The sequence below is a fragment of the Gracilinanus agilis genome, chromosome 2, assembly GCF_016433145.1.
Source record: "Gracilinanus agilis isolate LMUSP501 chromosome 2, AgileGrace, whole genome shotgun sequence".
Taxonomy (NCBI): domain Eukaryota; kingdom Metazoa; phylum Chordata; class Mammalia; order Didelphimorphia; family Didelphidae; genus Gracilinanus; species Gracilinanus agilis.
In genome coordinates this window covers 115,067,016-115,085,763 of record NC_058131.1, presented here as the reverse complement: position 1 = coordinate 115,085,763, position 18,748 = coordinate 115,067,016, and the positions used below count along the sequence as shown (strand labels likewise).

The following is an 18,748-nucleotide window of genomic DNA, read 5'->3' as shown; positions in this document are numbered from 1 at the left end:
TTTATCAGTGCTACCTATTCAATCATTCTGTATCAAATGAAACAACTACTGGGGAGAAATGCTTCTCCCTAATGAAACCTATGTAAAGATGTCATCTGACTATAGTTCCTCTTTAAGAGCAGGTAGAAAAGTTAAAAACAATAACGATCCCACAAATAGGGAGTGCAGACCCCATGAATGCACTGAGATAAAGCCATGTAAATCAGAGGCAGAGGGGTAGAGAATGTAGACAAAAGTGATCAATCACTATAGAGAACCCCAAGATGTCAGTAACAGGTGTGGAAAGAGTAAAAGGAGGGCAGAAGGAGGAACACACAGCACACCTACCAAGCCCAACTAAAGACAAGGATTTGTCTCATGCGTCAATATCAGTGAGGGAGCTTCTATCTTAGAAGATAGTCGCAGTACTGAAAGGATCACGTGATATATCACGTGACACATGATGTCATACGTAAACTGTTAGTTACTGTGCCATGGTTGACTTTATGGCTCCTGCAGAAAGAGCCATATTTGGCCCTCAAAAGAACCAGATATGACTCGAGAGCCATACGTTGCCAACCCCTGAACTAGAGCAAGATTGAGAACTTTTTATTATGATAAAAATATTTTATAATATATTTTGATAATTTAAAAAAATTATGATAAAATATTTTGATTATGATATACTTACATTAACATATATTATAGCTATATTAATATATAGTAATTATTACTTGGTAATCTTATGTAATTTTTTATGCATTTAGAAGCATAATTTTGAGAAGGAATACATAAGCTTCTTTAGACAAAAAAAAAAAATGTTAAGAACCTCAGCACTAGTTTTGGAAGGTGGGTGCTCCTAGGCCCACAGGTACAAGCTGAGAAGTGATAGTATCTGGTTTAAATGTAAGGACACTTGGAGCAGAGACAAGAGAAATGAATTTTCAGGTAGCTTCTGACACCATTTCATAAATGAGAAAAATATTATCCAATAGAATAGATTCTTAGTCCTATCTGACCCTTCATGACTCCAATTGGAGTTCTCTTGGTAAGGATACTGAAGTAGCTTTCCTTCTCCAACTCATTTTACAGATGGGGAAACTAAGGCAAACAGAATTAAATGACTTGCCTATTGTCCCACAGCCAGTAAGTATTTGAAAACAGATAGGAACTTGAGAAAAGGAGTTTTTCCTGACTCCAGGACTAGTATTCTATCTACTACACCATTTAACTGCCCCAAAAGGAAAGTTAGTGCCATATAAATAAAGTAAATCATTAGGGAGTTTAGAAAAATTCCATAACTGACACTTTCTGCCTAATTGTGTAGGGAGGCCTATCAGTGGAAAATCTCACATCTACTTGAAACAGATCGCCACAATATCCCCTGGTTCCAAAGTCCTGCCTTTACCATAGGTAAGACAGCACCAGGAAAGCAGCTTTCCTCTACTATGCCTGAATCAACCTTGCTACCTCTCCAAAAGTGAGTGAAGAGTGTCATACTGTGATCCAGGGAAAGCCAAACACTTTTCTGTTTACCATCAAGCTGTTGTTTGTTATAGCCATGTTTATTTTGAATAGAATGAAGGAAGTGATATCCGAGAACAAAAGATACCAAAGTGGGCAATGATTAAAATGGTTTGAAAAGGCTTTGAGGAGCTTTTAAAAAAATATTTCTGGTCAGCACAATTAGAAGGGACAGGTATGTATGGATTGTAAGCTCCCTCACTGGGGGGAATACATTAATGATTGTTTCAGTTCAAGCAACCATATGGATGACTCAAGTACTAATACTGGGTGATGACATCTAGTCTTCCAATTGGCCACAGAGACAGAACTATTGTCTGAACCAAATCTAATTGCACATGCAAAAGAGGTTCTATGTCCATCTCTCAGGCTCTTTCTTTTGTAGATATAAGGAGGCAGGATTGTTTTGAGTTCCAAAATAAGGAGGAAAGGTGATTGCCCTATCTCCCACTAGCCATGGTGTCTATAAGCACATGGCTTCCTCTGTCTCTTTTTGTTTAAACTTTCCTGATACTAGGCAAACAAGAGTGCTGAGGGGACATGCTCAACCATTGACTATTTGACAAAAACTGCCAGGAAAATTGGAAAACAGTATGGGAGAGATTAGGTTTAGATTAACATCTCACACTATACACCAAGATAAATTCAGAATGGGTAAATTACTTGAATATAAAGAAGGAAACTATAAATAAATTAGGTGAACACAGAATAGTATATCTGTAAGATCTTTGGGAAAGGAAAAATTTTAAGACCAAGCAAGAGTTAGAAAATATTACAAAAATATAAAATAAATAATTTTGATTACATTAAATTAAAAAGGTTTTGTACAAACAAAACCAAATGCAATCAAAATTAGAAGGAAGTAGCAAATTGAGAAATAAACTTCATAACAAAAACCTCTGACAAAGGTCTAATTACTCAAATTTATAAGGAGCTAAATCAATTGTACAAAAAATCAACCAATTCCCCAACTGATAAATTTGCAAGGGACATGAATAGGCAGTTTTCAGATAAAGAAATCAAAACTATCAATAAGCACATAAAAAAGTGTCCTAAATCTCTTTTAATTAGAGAAATGCAAATCAAAACAACTCTGAGGTGCCACTTCACACCTAGCAGATTAGCTAACATGACAGCAAAGGAAAGTAATAAATGTTGGAGGGGATGTGACAAAATTGGGACATTAATGCACTGCTGGTGGAGTTGTGAATTGATCCAACCATTCTGGAAGACAATCTAGAACTATGCCCAAAGGGCTTTAAAAGACTTCCTGCCCTTTGATCCAGCCACACCATTGCTTGGTTTGTACCTCCAAAGAGATAATAAGGAAAAATTTGTGTAGAAAAATATTTATAGCCACGCTCTTTGTGGTGGCAAAAAACTGGAAAATGAGGGGATGCCCTTTGATTGGGGAATGGCTCTGCTGATGATGGAATATTATTGTGCTGAAAGGAATAAAGAACTGGAGGAATTCCATGTGAACTGGAATGACCTTCAGGAATTGATGCAGAGTGAAAGGAGCAGAACTAGGAGAATGTTGTACACAGAGACTGATAAACTGGTACAATCAAACATAACAGACTTCTCTACTAGCAGCAATGCAATGATCCAGGACAATTCTGAGGGACTTATGAGAAAGAACGATATCCACATCCAGAGGAAGAATTAAAGGAGTAGAAACACAGAAGAAAAACATGATTGATCACATGGTTCGATGGGGATATGATTGGGGATGTAGACTTTAAATGATCACTCTAGTGTAAATATTAACAATATGGAAATAGGTTTTGAATAATGAAATGTGTAAAACCCAATGGAATTGTTTGTAGGCTCCAGGAAGGGGTAAGGAGGAAGTGAGGGAAAGAACATGAATCATGTAACCATGGAAAAATATTGTAAATTAATTCATTAAAGAAAAAAAAAGAACTGGTAGGGCTATCCACCCAAACAGAAGGTGGGAAAGTATTGGCAGCATTACAGTAGCCTGACCCAGAAGAAGGTAGAACATCCCAGCAGAGATATTGTCATTCAAAGAGCCAGGCCAGCTGTGCAGTGGAGTGACTTGTCCATCTCCACTGCCAAACCCCTCAGTATACTTGAGGAGGACTCCACAAAGTGGCAAAGGGACGTCCTTTAGGTTTACAATCATTTTACAGCTACTTTTAATGCAGTTTTCCATTGTTCCCACTTAGCTCTAAATCCTTGCCATTGTTCTCTCATGTATAGGTCTCTACCTTTATATGGATAAGTGCAAATAATTAATTCCCTGAAGTGGTCAGATGCATTTGAATTCCCATTATTTAAAGTTACAATGATGTGAAATATGGTTTTAGCCCAATGGAATATGCAGTGCAAATTTGAGTACTAAGCTCACTTTAAATGATTTATTATTCACAGTAATTGGGACACAGCTGTACTTAAAATTTGTGCCCTGTGCACAAAGACATTCTTCTTCATTTGGGAGGAATATTTTATACCAACCATTTATATAACCCTGAGGGGGAAAGTTGTTGGCCATCCATTGGCCCACCAGTGCAAGTGGGGGTTAATAAAGTAACCCAAAGGGGATTCTACAGGCAGCTCACAGATTCACTGGGTGAAGAATGAGAACCTAAAACAATAGCACCTCTTCCTTTCCTCCTGTATCTTCCTGGCTTCCCTACTTCTCTACTATTTAAAGAAACCCTCCTTCAGAGTGTGCTGTATTCTTGGACTGAATAGAATAGAGATGAGCTCTTCAGAAGACTGAGTGGAACAGAAGAAAAGTGAGGCTTCACCTTTTGGTCTTGACTAGAGGAGTCTGCTCATCATTTAATCTTCTCTGACTGGAGCTGGGCAAACATTTGGGGAGCCAGTGGCAAAGAATATTGTAGAATCTCAGAGTCAAAAGAGGTTTCAGTGGTCAAGCCATACTGGAAAAATAATCTCTGCTACAATGTACCTGATAAATAGTCTTTTAGCCTTTCCTGGAAGACCCCCAATAAAAAGGAACACATTACCTTCAGGGGCAGCCCATTCAAATGTTTGTATAGCTCTAATTGTTAGGAAGTTTTTCTATAAAACAAACCTAAATTTACCTCTTTGCAACTTATAGCCATGGTTTTTAGTTCTTTCCTCAGCCCAAATAGGATGAATCCAATCCCTCTTCTATTAGAGCAGCCTTCAATTACTACAAGTCAGTGGTCATGCCTTGCCCACTCTCATCTACCATCTTCTCTTTTCCAAGCTAAACATCCACAGTCCCTTCAAATGATTCCCATATGGCATAAGCTCAAAGCTATTCACAATAGTGGTTGCTTTCTCTGGGACCTCTCCAGTTTATTGGTGTCTTTCCTAAATTGTGGGACTCAGATCTGAAAAAATAGTTCAATGTAGTCTATAGGGTTGAATATAATACTAGAGCTAACGTCTCCTTATTACTGGACATGGGCCTCTAATGCAGTCTAAGATTGCATTCATGTTTTGAGTTATCACATCACATTGTTGTTTCATATTGAACTTACTCTCTTCTAAAACAGATGAAATTTTGCTGTTTAGACATTGATTTTTTTTAACCCAATTGTTGGATTTCCCATTTATTACTCTTAAATTTCATCTTATTAAATTCGACTCAATGTTGCTTGCCTACCAAGTTCTTTTAGATTCCTACTTTCATCCAATGTGTTATCTTATCCCTCCTTGTTTCATTTCATCTGAAAAACATGAGTAAACATGTCATCAATATCTTTCTCCAAATATCCTGATAAAAATTTTAAACAACAAAAGACCTAGTAGAAATCTGAGGAGAGGTTGGTTCTACATGAATCTAAGTTCCCTTGGAGGCCAACTTCAACTCCAATTGCCTGCTCTCTTTTGCAGAATTCAGTCCACACTGTTAAAGGAATGGCCAATAACAGTCCTGTCCTTATGAACATATATAGTATGGTCTGTCTAGTGGAATTCCACATCTGAGTTCTATGAAATCATGCTCCCCGATCCATGCTGCATTTAGAAGATTAGTCTTGCTATTAAATAATTATCTGGACACATGACAATATTATTATGTCTAGTTTTTTATGAATCCACAGAACCCTCGGGTGAAAAAAGGTCCTTTTTAGACCCAGGTTTAAGAACTGTAAAAGGAAAAAGTGAAAAATATTAGAGAATAAGGCACTATAGTCACATATAGAGCTTTAAAAATATTCAACCCATAAATCTGCATAGAAACTAAGACTATTTCGTTGTTATTTTGGCTCAGAAATGGTGATCTTTGGTTTCCAGTCAAAATTTCTCTCAGCAGGGAAAGGAACTGTCAAAATTACACATTACAGATAACCCCTGCTACCACTTGTCAGCAGGGATATTACATATTTTCCTAAATGGTTCTGTCTTTGTGAAAACTGCCCACATAAAAATTAAGTAGTTCTGGAAGAGCTGATTCTGTAAGAGGAATTTCCACTCCCTAGATCAGTTTTGAGGAGGGAAAATAAATCTGGAAGATCAGTGCATCTTCCTCAGAGACAATTACCCTAGAGAAAAAAATAAAAATAAAAATCCAGATTTTTTTTAAATTCTAAGAGCAAAATGGAGACTATCCTATACAGTTGGGCTAATGGTTCCTGCAATAAGTTAATCTGTGCAAAGATGAAAATCACTCAAATCAGGAAATGCTAACATTCAGGTTTCATTGAATTCTGTTTTATGAGAAGTCAGACTCAGTAGGATGCCTTGTGAAAAGAATGATAAAAATATCTGATTATTGGACTAGTAAGAAAAAAAATGAATCAGAGAGATCAATAAATGGATCTCTTGTGAATATGTATGCAGTAGACACTACCACAACAGTGTTAAATCAGTATGGGTGCACCTTGCTATATGCAATAGTCATATTCCTTGACAAACTGTATATAAACCAAAATTTCCTCTATCATACAACATATTAGACATATTTGGCTTTCTATTTAAAAGCATAACAGGAGACTGGCCAATGAGATTCCAGTCTCCATGCACATTCTACATGTGGATTACATAATTCAGTCCCCTACATGGACTTCTTCAAAGCATGTGCAAGTATTCTTTTTTACTTTTTTTATTTTTTAAATTTTATTAACTTATTTTATGTGCAAGTATTCTGTGACTATCTGCTTACTGTGTGGCAAAAAGAAGACTTTTGATTGGCTATAGGGTGGAAATATATTGTGATTACAAAAGTCCCCAATTCCTAGACTTTCCACTTTTTCCTATGGAAATATTTCAAAAGCCCCTTTTCTCAGTAAATTGGTTCTCTTCCCTCCATAGGGCTTAGGGCAATCAGTTTCACTTCCCAGACTCCTTTGGAAATCTTATCTGGTTGAGTGGCAAAGGATAAAAATATGGATTGAAGTCTGGGCCCTGGAATTCATTGCCAAAATGATTTGTCATTATTTTAACTTTCAGCCCTTTTGCTATAGTTGGAGAATGCCTATTTTGCATCTGAAGGCTTCCTTCTTTCCATTTCAATGCCTCTGATTTTTTAAATACTTCAGACCTTCCATGTTTTTGCTGGGATCTCTCTGTGATGCTCTCAGACATCAACATTTTTACTTAAAAATGTTTTTTATTGATATGCCTTATTTTCATGTCATCTTAATTTCCTCCTATATTCCATTCCCAGAGAGCAATTCTATATGACAAAAAAAAAAAACATTTTGAAGCCTTTTTGTAAAATGAATATTCTAGGCCTCTAATTATTGAATGTGAAACTATTCAGTAAACCCAATACTTTCCATAGTGACTTGCACATAGTAGTTTCTCAGGAAGTACTTTTTTTTTCTTTTTTCTTTTTTTTTTTTTAAACCCTTACCTTCCATCTTGGAGTCAGTACTGTGTATTGGCTCCAAGGCAGAAGAGTGGTAAGGGCTAGGCAATGGGGGTCAAATGACTTACCCAGGGTCATACAGCTGGGAAGTGTCTGAGGCCAGATTTGAACCTAGGACCTCCCATCTCTAGATCTGGCTCTCAATCCACTGAGCTACCCAGCTGCCCCCTCAGGAAGTACTTTTTAAATCAGTCATTAAGTCTCAAGTGGTATTTATTGAGTTTGCTTAAATTGAATAGGCTTACATTATTCATAAAAATTTATCAAGGGCAAATGGTATTGGTTTTTACTAGGGAGTCACCTATAGCACTATAGAAAGTATTCTGTAGGTAGCAAGGTAGCTTAGTGGATACAGACCCAGGTCTGGAGAGGGAAGGTCCTGGATTCAAATTTCTCCTCAGATACTTCGTGGCTCTGTGATGAGCAAGACATTTAACTCCATTTGCCTAGCCCTTATTGCTCCTTCAGCTTTGTAACCAATACTCAGGATTGATTCTAAGTCAGAAATGAAGAGAGGAAAGGAGGGGAGAGGAGAAGGGAGGGGAGGGGTGGGGAGGAGAGGAGAGGAGAAAGTATTCAGGACTTGGAATCTGTTTGGCTCTGCCCTTTTTCAGTTTTGTGAGCTTGAATGAGCTTGGAACCTGTTTACCTATGTAAAATGATTATGATAATACTTATTTTTAGCTATACCTCAAGGGTGATTGTGAGGATCAAATCTAAGCCTTTCCCTCTTTCAGCAAGTGCATAATACATATTTGTTTGACTGAATGAATAGAGTGTTATCTTAGACTAATAATGGACCTTAGAGCTGGAAAGGACCTCAAGAAATCTGGTATTGTTCCCTGCCTTCATGGAGATATGGTGCTATTCTTCCATTTTACAGGTGGGAGAGTTGAGGCTTTATCTTCTTTACAGAATAAAAATCCTTGAAGACAGAATTCTGTCTTCATGTCTAACTAATAAATCAGAGTTAGAAAGAAACCCTCAGAAAACATCTTGTCCAACCTGTATCTAAAGGAAAATACTTGGCTAGTGGGCATCAGACCTTTCCTTAAAACCCTCCATTGAAGAGCAGCCTACTATTTTTTCCAAGTAGTCCATTCTCTTTTTGGATAGATGTAATTGTTGGGTGGCTCGAATTTGCCTCTTCTCACCATTGATTCATTGCTCTCATTTTTGCCCTCTGGAGCCAAGCAGAATAAATTTAATTTCTCTTCCCATAACCATCCTTCTAATAGTTGAAGACAAATGACTATAACCCCACTAAGTTTTCTCCAGGCTAAACCTCCCCAAAATGCATCAAGGGAGAATGACTTCCATCAAACAAATCTAGGCAAACTTTCAAGATAAAGGGCAAAGATAAAGGGCAAACTGAGGCCATTTAGACCAATAGGTAGAGTTACTAGGAGAGATGAAACCCTAAAATTTTCTCATCAAGCAGCCTGGCCTTCTTCATACACCACTAACAAAATATCTTCTCCCTCCTGGTTAAGTCTCATTCTGCCTTCCACAGTGGCAACTATTATACTCTGTATATAATTTTTGAAAATATTGCTGACACATTGGCAAAGAATTTATTGCTACAAAGTTAAGATAGAAAACAACAAATAACAGCAAATTGTATTCCAAAAAGGAGACATGGTTGGAAGTGAAAGATCAGGGCTATTCAGTTTAAGACAGTATGTGTGCTACAACAGAATCATGAGAGGGCATGTGGTAAAAAATGCTCTGGAACAAAAAAATAAATTTTTAAAAAGAAGACTGAGTTCTAGTCCCAGCTCTGTCACTGATTGTATGGTCTCGGCTAAGTCACATTCATCTCTTGGTCAAATTTCTCTCATTTAAAAATTCAATTTTTAAGCACCTAAAAGTAAGTGCTATAGGATAAGGGTAGTGCCATATTGGATAGGCATCAGAGCCTTATGTCTCCCTCTAGAGAGAATGAGAACAGTGTCTAGCCTCCTTGAAATCTTTAGATAGCTAGGAAACCAAAGAGGCAGGCATATTGTCTGGACTGGTCCAGCAGACTGCAGTCAGTGATCTCTCTCTCTCTCTCTCTCTCTCTCTCTCTCTCTCTCTCTCTGTCTCTCTCTCTCTCTCTCTCTCTCTCTCACACACACACACACACACACACACACACACATACACACACACACACTAAATTCAAGACACCTCTCTCTATAGCACCATTTCCCCAAAATAGCAACTACAATCTCAAGTCCAAGGACACTTTACATGGACACCAGGTAGAAGAGATGTCTAGTCTCACAACTCTCTCCATCATTATCTGCATTAAAAAATGGTATCACTCTCAAGATAATTACCCTCTAATACAATGGATGAAAATACAGAGAACATCTTACATCTATATATAACAATGATTCACTCCTATAGCAGAGGCTAGCGGGAAAAGAACAAGTCAGAGACCTAGCAGCATGCTATTCTCTGTGACCTTGGGCAAGTCACTAATCAACTCAATATCTACATTCTCTCATGTTTCAGGAGAAGAAAAAAGTGATACATGCAACTGGAGAATGCAAGCAAATCTTCTGAGACCTTAGAGCCAAAAATGGAATATCTAAAGTCCTAGGAAAGTCATAGGATGTGTGATTCACATCAAGTTCCAAAACACCGATGAGCAGTAAAATTGAGTTTAATTTTCCATTTCCCCCCCTGTTTACCTTGTGGGTGGGAATTCAATACATATTATGATCATAATTCCTAAAGTACCCTAAAAGGAAGAGAAATAAAGGGTCTAAATCTCTAAGTTCCTGCAGTAACTAAATTCCATGATTCTCTTTTGTATGTGGGTTTCATGTCTTTTTTGCTCTTTCCTATTTGTCTTTTCCATCTTGGACATATACTGGCTGTTTGATTTTAGTCAAGCCACTTAATTTTGCAATGCCCTAGACCACTCTCTAAGATGAGGAAAGGTTCAGAGAAGGTGGATTTGCATGGATAGAGGGATTTTCCCATCTGTGAGTTCCTTATGCTAGTGAAATCATCAGTTCAATTCCTACCCCATATATGTCCTATATCCAAGTATAGGATACATAAGTGGCTTATGAATACATAGGATCATAAAGCCGGAAGGGACCTTAGAGATCCTCTGATCCAATACCTTTATTTTACAAAAGAGGAAATTGAGGCCCAGCAAGGCTTATCTGATTTTCACAAATTCATACAGGTAGTAAAGGGCAGAGTTGGGATCTGAACCTACATCCTCTTCCTCTGATTCAAAATTTAACCCCTTTTCTGCAATTTACCTTTTCAGCTATGTGACAGCAGGGATACGTATTTATCATTCCCTTGCTGTAATGCACAGCTTGAGGAGCCACACAATTAGGTGCTAAATCAATATCTTTTGATGGAAATAAAAATGATGACAGCTAACATTTATTAATCACAGAAAGGTCTACAAAGTACTTTACATATATTGTCTTCTTGATCTTCACTATTCCATGAGATAGGTACTAGATATTATTTTCTCTGATTTCACAGATAAAGAAACTGAGGACACAAAGAGTTAGCAATAGGGGGTTTAACAGCCCTGCCTGATACCAAGCCCAACAGTTTTCAATCAGTGAGTCAATAAGCATTTAGTAAGGATCTACTATATACCAGGCACTGTGCTAAGAGCTGGGGATACAAATGATAACATATTATGTATAAATAATATAAAATATATAATATAAAATAAACAAAAATATCTGCCCTCGAGGCCCTCACAATCTAGTGGGGGAAACAACAAAGAGGTATGTACAAACAAGGTTAAGTACATGATGAATGGGAAATAACTCATGAGACAAGGCATTAGAATGAAGAGAGGTTGGGAAAGGCTTCTGATAGAAGATGGAATTTCAGTTGGGAAATAAAAGAAGCCAAGGAAGCCAATAGGCAGATGAGGAGGAAGAGTATTCTAGGCATGGGAGACAGCTAGAAAAGATGACCAGAGCCAAGAGATTGAGTGTCCTGTTTGAGGAACAGTGAAGAGGCCAATGTCTCTAGATTGAGGAATATTTGTTGGGGAGTAAGGTGTAAGAAGACTGGAAAGGTATGGAATGATCAGATTACAAAAGGCTTTGGAAGCTAAACACAGGTTTATGTTGTTGATCCTGGAGATGATAGGGAGCCATTGGAGTTTATTGAGTAGCATGGTGACATGGTTGGACCCATGCTTTAGAAACATTGTTCTGCATGGAAAATTTTTCTTAAATAATCAATTAAATAAAAATTAAAAAAAATTTTTGGTAATTGTTCTGGTGGCTGAGTGGAGTATCCATTGAAGAAGGGAAAGACTTGAGGTGGGCAGACCCACCAGTAGCTATTGCAATAATCCAGGCATGAGGTGATGAGGGCCTGCACCATGGTAGTGTCAGAGAAAGAGGAATATTTGAGAGATGTTGCAGAGTGAAATCAATAAACCTTGACGACAGCCAAGATATGGGGGGTTAGAGATACTGAGGAATTGAGGATGCTTAGGTTGCAGGTCTAGGGTTGGGAGGGATGGGAAGAAGATGTTGTCCCCAATAGTAACAGAGAATTTAAGAGGGGAAAAGAGAATAAATTCAATTTTGGATATAATGTGTTTAAGATGATACTGGACATTGAGGTAGCTAGATGGCTCAGTGGATAGAGAGCTGGGTTCAAATCTGGTCTCAGACACTAATTATCTGTGTGACTCAGGGCAAATCACTAAACCTTTGTTTGCCTTGGAGGCAGCTCAGTGGACAAAGCACTGGACCTGGAGTTAGGACCTGAAGTCAAATCCAGCCTCAGACAGACTAGCTGTATGACTGTAAGCAAGTCACTCTGTTTGCCTTATATGGATGAGGATCTAATAAAGGTGACTGAGAAGGAGTGGTTTGATAGGTTGAAGGAGAACCAGGAGAGAGTTCTACTCTGAAAACCTAAAGGAAAAAGAATTATGAAGAAGAGGGTGATCAACAAAACTACAGAGAAATCAAGAAAATGGGGAATGAGAAAAAAGTCATTGGATTTGGCAATTAGATCACTGGCATCTTTGGAGAGATTCAGTGGAATGATGTTGGATTAGTTTTCTGTGTTTGATAGTCATTGTCATCTCTGGGGGAGAAAGAACTGCTTGCACTTGAATATAAAATACTATTTTGGAAATTCTGAGATCAAATGACCACATATTCTGTAGCTGGGGTTAAGTTCAGGCTAAATGTATTTTATTTGGATTTCCTTTCTGCCAGAGAGAGCACCACCTCAAATATTCTGAAAGTCTCCTGCAGAAAGTCAGAAAGCTAAGAGGGAGAAATGTAAATCCTTTTTAGCATTCTCATTCTTCCAATGGAAGGCATCCAATGATTTCTCAACAGACGATATTCTTCCCTCCATTAACTTGTTTGGTTACTTGGTCTACATATTTATCATTTGCTGTGGGAAATGATATTTCCTGACATCTGTTTAGCATTTATTTTTCTTTAACTTCTATTTATATCCCATTTTCCTATTCTTTAAATAATTTAAAAATATAGCTTCCAATAACTAAGCTTGATGTGACCAGTTAAAACCTCAGATAATTATGTCATGGCCTGGCACAATGCCTTATACATTGGAGATATGCTAACAAATATTTGTTGAATTGACTCATATTAGTTCTTTACTCATTACTTCCTTACAACTCACCCAAAATGTAAGTTATAAGATACAGTAAAGATCCTCTCATAGAATGCTCCTTCAGTGAAAGAAGGTGAAAGAAAGAGAAAGACCTTGGAGAACCTCAAGGAAATCTGAAGCATTATTCAAATCTTGTCAGGACCAAAAGGCAATCATGAAGACGAATGCCACAGTTTTCCAGAACCACAGCCTCTAAGAGCTGGTAGCAGTCTCAGAGGCTACTCAGTTCAACTTTCACCTGAACAAGAATTCTCCCTGTAACACGCCTGGCCAGGGCTCATCCGGTCTTGGCTTGAAGACTTCCATTAAAAGGAAACCCATTTTCGTTGGTTCTAATTGTGAGCAAGTTTTTCCTTATATTAAGCCTAAACCTGTTGCTCTACAACTTCCTCCCTTCGTTTCTAGTCCTGCCCTTTGGGGTTGAGAACAAGTCTACATTCTCTTTCAAAAGCTAGCCCTTCCAATACTCCAAGACTATTCTAGGTTTTCTCTTCCTTGAGACCCTCCTCTCCTGGTCCTGGTCAAAAAGGCTGACCCCTATGAAGCTCCAGCTTCTCCATGTTTTTTTCTAAAATATGGTGGCCAGAAATGAACACAGTATTCTAGATGCGGCAGGGCAGAGGATAGGGTAATTATTACTTCTTTCATCTTCTCCATATGCTTCTTAAAATAGTCCAGGATAGTATCAGGCTGTTTTGTTTTGCCTTCCATGCCATTCTGTTGTCTCACTTGTGGCTCACTAAAAAATCTGTTTCAGAGTAACTGTAGTCTTACCACCCCTCCCTGTCTTGTACTTGAAATTTTCAATCTCAAGAGTAGAATTTTACATTCATCCCTATGGAATTCCTTCTTATATATCTTAGCCCATTGTTCTAGGCAGCTGAATGTGAACTGAAAGCTTCTGATGCCAAACTCAGCTTTCTTTCCTTTGATACCATATGGCCTACATTTACATCTCAAGGGGGATTAACGTGGTAAAATAAAAGAATGAAAGTAAATAAATGAAGTTTTAATAAATGTCAGGCATCAGCCAGTTGATGATTTAGGGTTCTTTTCAAACTACATTTCCCATGATTCCTGGCTTACGTAAATGATGTAGGAAATTATCTAATAATGTAAACAGAAGGTTAAATAGTGAGTGCCTGGGCTGGTATGCCTTTTTTTGTGTGATTGTGGAGCAGGAGCAAGGATGGGAGGAGCAGGTAGTGGCGGGTCCCTTTAAAATAACTCAACAGGCACGTGGCTTCAATTTTCTAAATGGCTTTCAATAAACCTTTTGAAACCATGATATTTTTAATTTTATCACTCTATATTAATTTTATTTCTTATACCTGGTAGGCATGTTGGCTATTCGTATTCTATTTCTCATCCTCACTGAGGTGGATAAAGGTGTTTCTGTGCCTAAACTTATGCAAATCCTAAAATCCAAATAAATGAACTCACTAAAAGAGCCTCTGAATCAATCAAGTGGTGCAGGTGTGTATTATTTCTTTTGTGGAATGGTAGTGGGGAAAAACCTATGCCTTCTGGCTCTTTCTTTATTTTGGAAAACCAGGTGTGTTTTCTGTGGTATTTTTACCATTTTCCCAGAATTTTAGGCTGGGGGAAAAGGTAAAATGCTGTTCAAAGCACAGCTCCTCTCTTGTATCTGCTACTGCCACAGAATCAGCACAACTATAAATCTGGGCTCCCAAAGACTAATAAAGATTCTCTTGGAGTTTGTGAATAAATAATCTCCATGTAACGATGAGGCATCTTTCCTTCGATTTCTGCTGTCCTGTTAGCTTGTGAAATGTGTTGACCTCTATTTTACAGTGGGAGATACTAGCAAAATGTCCCCAGGTCACATCCTAGCTCCAACAACAAAACCAGATCTTAGAGCTCCACGGGCCAGGCCACAAGCCATTCTGAACTTTTTGACAAGGTGGTTTCAAGATGTTTTGTGAAGGGCTCCACGTTGGCTCCATTGAAACCCCTTTGGTAATTTTTTGATAACTGCCTGGATGGTTTTAATCAGGGAGGAAGTCAATGTTTTGAGCAGGGATGCCAAGGCAGCTTTCTAAAGTGTCTGTAGGCTAGCTAGGAGAAACAGCTCAAGGGGAGAAGTCTTCTTCCTGCCATGGAATGAGCTCAATAGAAATGACATGGACTGTCATCAGCGGACCTACAAAACCACATTTTTGAACACGTTACATCCTAGGGGAATTGTGGTTTGGAATCTTATCAACACTAGGTGGCAAAACCTGTTAAGCGACAGTCATTGTCTGAAAAGGCCTTGTTTGTGGCCTGAACTTTGGCCCAAAATTTAATGTAATTTTCCTGCTAGGTCCCATATTTTATTCTTCAGCTTCAAGGAGGAAAGCCATCACATTAATTTTGATTAATGAAGATAAATTGTACCATGGAAATCTACTCTTCTTTCTCCTTTCACCCCGCCTGAGGTGAGTGAGGAGATTCCATCCAGGCTTAGCTGAGGCTAGCACAGAAGCCTAAAATCCCCCCAATTAAGCTAAAACCTAAGGCTAACCCAGAGCTGGCCCAAATGGCTGAATCAGTTCCAAAATGTCCTTGAATTTCCTTCGGGTCCTTTGGATTGGCTGTAGCCAAAGCCTGTGGCAGACTCTCCTGATGCTTCTACTTAGCTGGAGTTGCATTTTGAGGGTTACTTTGGCACTAGAAAGTCCCCACTATAAGAGGCTAGATCAGTGGTAAAGGTTCTCAGTGGAAGCCCTCGGTAGAATACATATAACAGAAAGATTTTCCTCCTAATCTTCCTTTTTCCTGCATGGTTTACCGTGCATACATCATTTGTCTCAAAAATTTCTGAACATCCTTCACTTCCCATAGCCACTGAATCAAACCCCTAGAGTGGGCAGAGGCGCTTAACTTGCTTTTCATGGACTCTCATAGGGTCTGTGGAGAGATTTCAGTGAAGCCCAGGAATTTAACAAATATTTTGATAATTGGTTTCCTTTGTAATGCTATGTATTTTATTTTTATTCACTTAAAAACAAGATTCTGAGAAGGTGTCCAGAGGCTTACCAGACTGCCCAAGAGGTCCATGGGGAGAGAAAAAGCATCCCCCCTTCCCTCTCTCCACTCTAAGTAAGTCAAATAGGCAATATTCTAGTTTGAGAATTTAATGAAGTGGAATGTCATACATAAAGAAGAAAATGGTTAGAACTTGGTGGTGGCTCCTATCTCAAATTCCCTCACTTCTTCTGCAGTCATCTCCATGGTTAGGCAGGATTTGTCAGGGTGTTGATGCTTTCTTCCACCTCAGTGAGCTTCTTCAGGATTTGGCTGAGCTTGATTTCATCAAATTCCAAACACAGACATTCAGATTCCTGGAAAACACAAAGGGATGGAAGTCAGGTCAAGTCAACAGATATTTATTAAGTGCCTGCTGTGTACACTGTGCTAAGTCCTGGGAATAAAAAGGCAAAAACCAGACCCCAATCTTAAAGAGCTCACAGTCTAATGGGGAACCCAATAAGCTAATACTTGTATACAAATAAGGGATGGGATACAAAGGAGGTAATCTTGGAGGGAAGACATTCTATGAGGAGGATGGAGAAAGGCTTCTTGCAGGAGGTGGAGTTTTAGCTAGGTTCTGATGGGAGTTAGGGAAGCCAGAAGGCACAGAGAGTGAGGATTGCAGAGACAGGACACAGCCAGTGAAAGTGAAAATGCATGGAGTTGGGAGATGGAGTGACTCATGCAAGAAAGCAAGGAAGCCAGTGTCACAGAATCACAGAATAATATGTGGTGGGGAATAAGGTGTAAGAAGACCAGAAGGTTCCAAAGGTCTTTAAAATGTAATCTATTTCTATCTGACTTTACATTTATTACATAACATTTTATATTTAGACTTTTATTTTTTTTCCTGGAGGGAAGAATGGGCCAGTGAAGTTTACTGAACAGGGGTGGAGGGATGACCAGGCAATATATAAGCCTACCAGATTGGCTGAGGCCAATATAGAGCTGGATACTGGGAATCTAATTCTTTGGCTCAGAAGCCCGAATGAGTGTCCTTCCTAAGGAAGGCTGTCTCTAACACAGAGAGAAGGAAATATCTAATCATCTGGGATAATAGTCTTTTTACTCAGTGAAATGGCTATACAAACACCAGACTGGGCTTCTTATAGCTATGAAGGCAGCTATATTATAGTGGAGAGGAAAGAATGCTGAGCAGGGAGGTGGGAAAACTGAGTTCTGGCTACAACTCTGTCACAGATCAGTTGTGTTACCTTGAGAAAGTCTCATAGACCCTTTGAGCACCAGTTTCCACATCTAGAAAATTCTGGGGTTGAACTGAATGATCTCTAAGGTTTCTTCCAATGCAAAGATTCTATGATTCTACACCACATAGAATGGCATAGAGATAACATTCAAAACAGATAATAAGGTCCTGAACCAGGGTGACGGCAGTGGGAATGGAAAGTAGGGATTGTAGAAGCAAAAGATTTTGGAAGTAATCCCTCCAGACGTGATAATTGATTTTATGTAGGGGATAAGAGAGAGGGAAGAATATAAGGTGAATCTGAGGACTCAACTATGGGCAACTGGCAGAGGAGAGGTACTATTAATAGAACTAGGAAAGTTAGAAGGAGGCACCAGTTTAAAGAGGGAGATAAATAGTGAGTTAAATTTTTTTTTTTAATTTTTAACTATGTCAACTATATGCTTCTGGATTTCAGAATAGTGATATCGGATGGTGGATAGTTGAAGGAATTGGGAATGTTCAGTTTTGAGAAGAAAGCACTAAATAATCATGTGATAGCTATTCTTAAATATTTAAAGGTTATCCAGAAGAGAAACTTTGCTCTATGTTGCTAGAGAACAAACTATGATTGCTTTTTGGACCTCTCAAACTACTTGTCCCAAAGAAGAATATTTTTTTCCCAAACCTTCCAATCATCCTAATTTCCCTATAATTATTGAAGATACAATATCTTTCTAGTCACACAGGCTCACAACCTAGGTAGGTTATCATTCTCAATTTCACTCTCTTATCCTCAAATCCAATCTGTTACCACAGCCTATCAACTCAATCTTCTTATCTCCTCTTCTCTGCTCTGACACTATTACCACCCTAGTCCAGGTCCTTATCACTTCATATTTGGATGCAATAGCTTTTTGGTTGGTCTCCCTGCTTCATATATCTCCCCAATCCAGCCTGTTTTCAACTCAGTTGTCCAAGTGATCTTCCTGTGTGAAGTGGAAATTGAGGGGGACCTTGAAAATTTCAAAGTACACCCTCTTTAACCACTATTCAGAAATATGACCAAGGAAAATGATCACTTGAAATATAATGCTTTATTGAGAGAGAGACAAATGCCCCCAAATTCACAGAAAGATCCCTTATTTATAAGAGAATCAGATACAGAATCCAGAGAATCCAGAGGTTTGAGCCTCAAGGGATTATAACATTTTTATAGTGGTTGAAGATAGAATGTTGAATAGCAATACAATGGCTTTATAATGGACACATTCAAGCTAATTAACATCTTCAAGAAATTGGAGAATAGCTTTACAGTGGGTACATTCAAGCATTTTAACATTTTTAAAAATTTTTTTATTTTTGTTTGTGTTTTTTTAGAACCCTTACCTTCCATCTTGGAGTCAATACTGTGTATTGGCTCCAAGGCAGAAGAGTGGTAAGGGTAGGCAATGGGGGTCAAGTGACTTGCCCAGGGTCACACAGCTGGGAAGTGTCTGAGGTCACATTTGAACCTAGGATCTCTGGCTCTAGGTTCTCAA

General features: G+C 38.4%; 1 protein-coding gene across 2 annotated transcripts in view; it reads right to left on the bottom strand.

The window, feature by feature from the left end:
- Positions 1 to 16,109: 16,109 nt before the first annotated feature.
- The window catches only part of COMMD1 (copper metabolism domain containing 1), a 292,169-nt gene continuing 289,530 nt past the window's right edge, over positions 16,110 to 18,748 (bottom strand). For both annotated transcript variants that reach the window (XM_044663368.1, XM_044663369.1), the window contains one exon: positions 16,110 to 16,332. In XM_044663368.1, the coding sequence (XP_044519303.1) occupies positions 16,225 to 16,332 (108 nt within the window). In that variant the 3' untranslated portion in view covers positions 16,110 to 16,224. The remainder of the gene's footprint in view (positions 16,333 to 18,748) is intronic.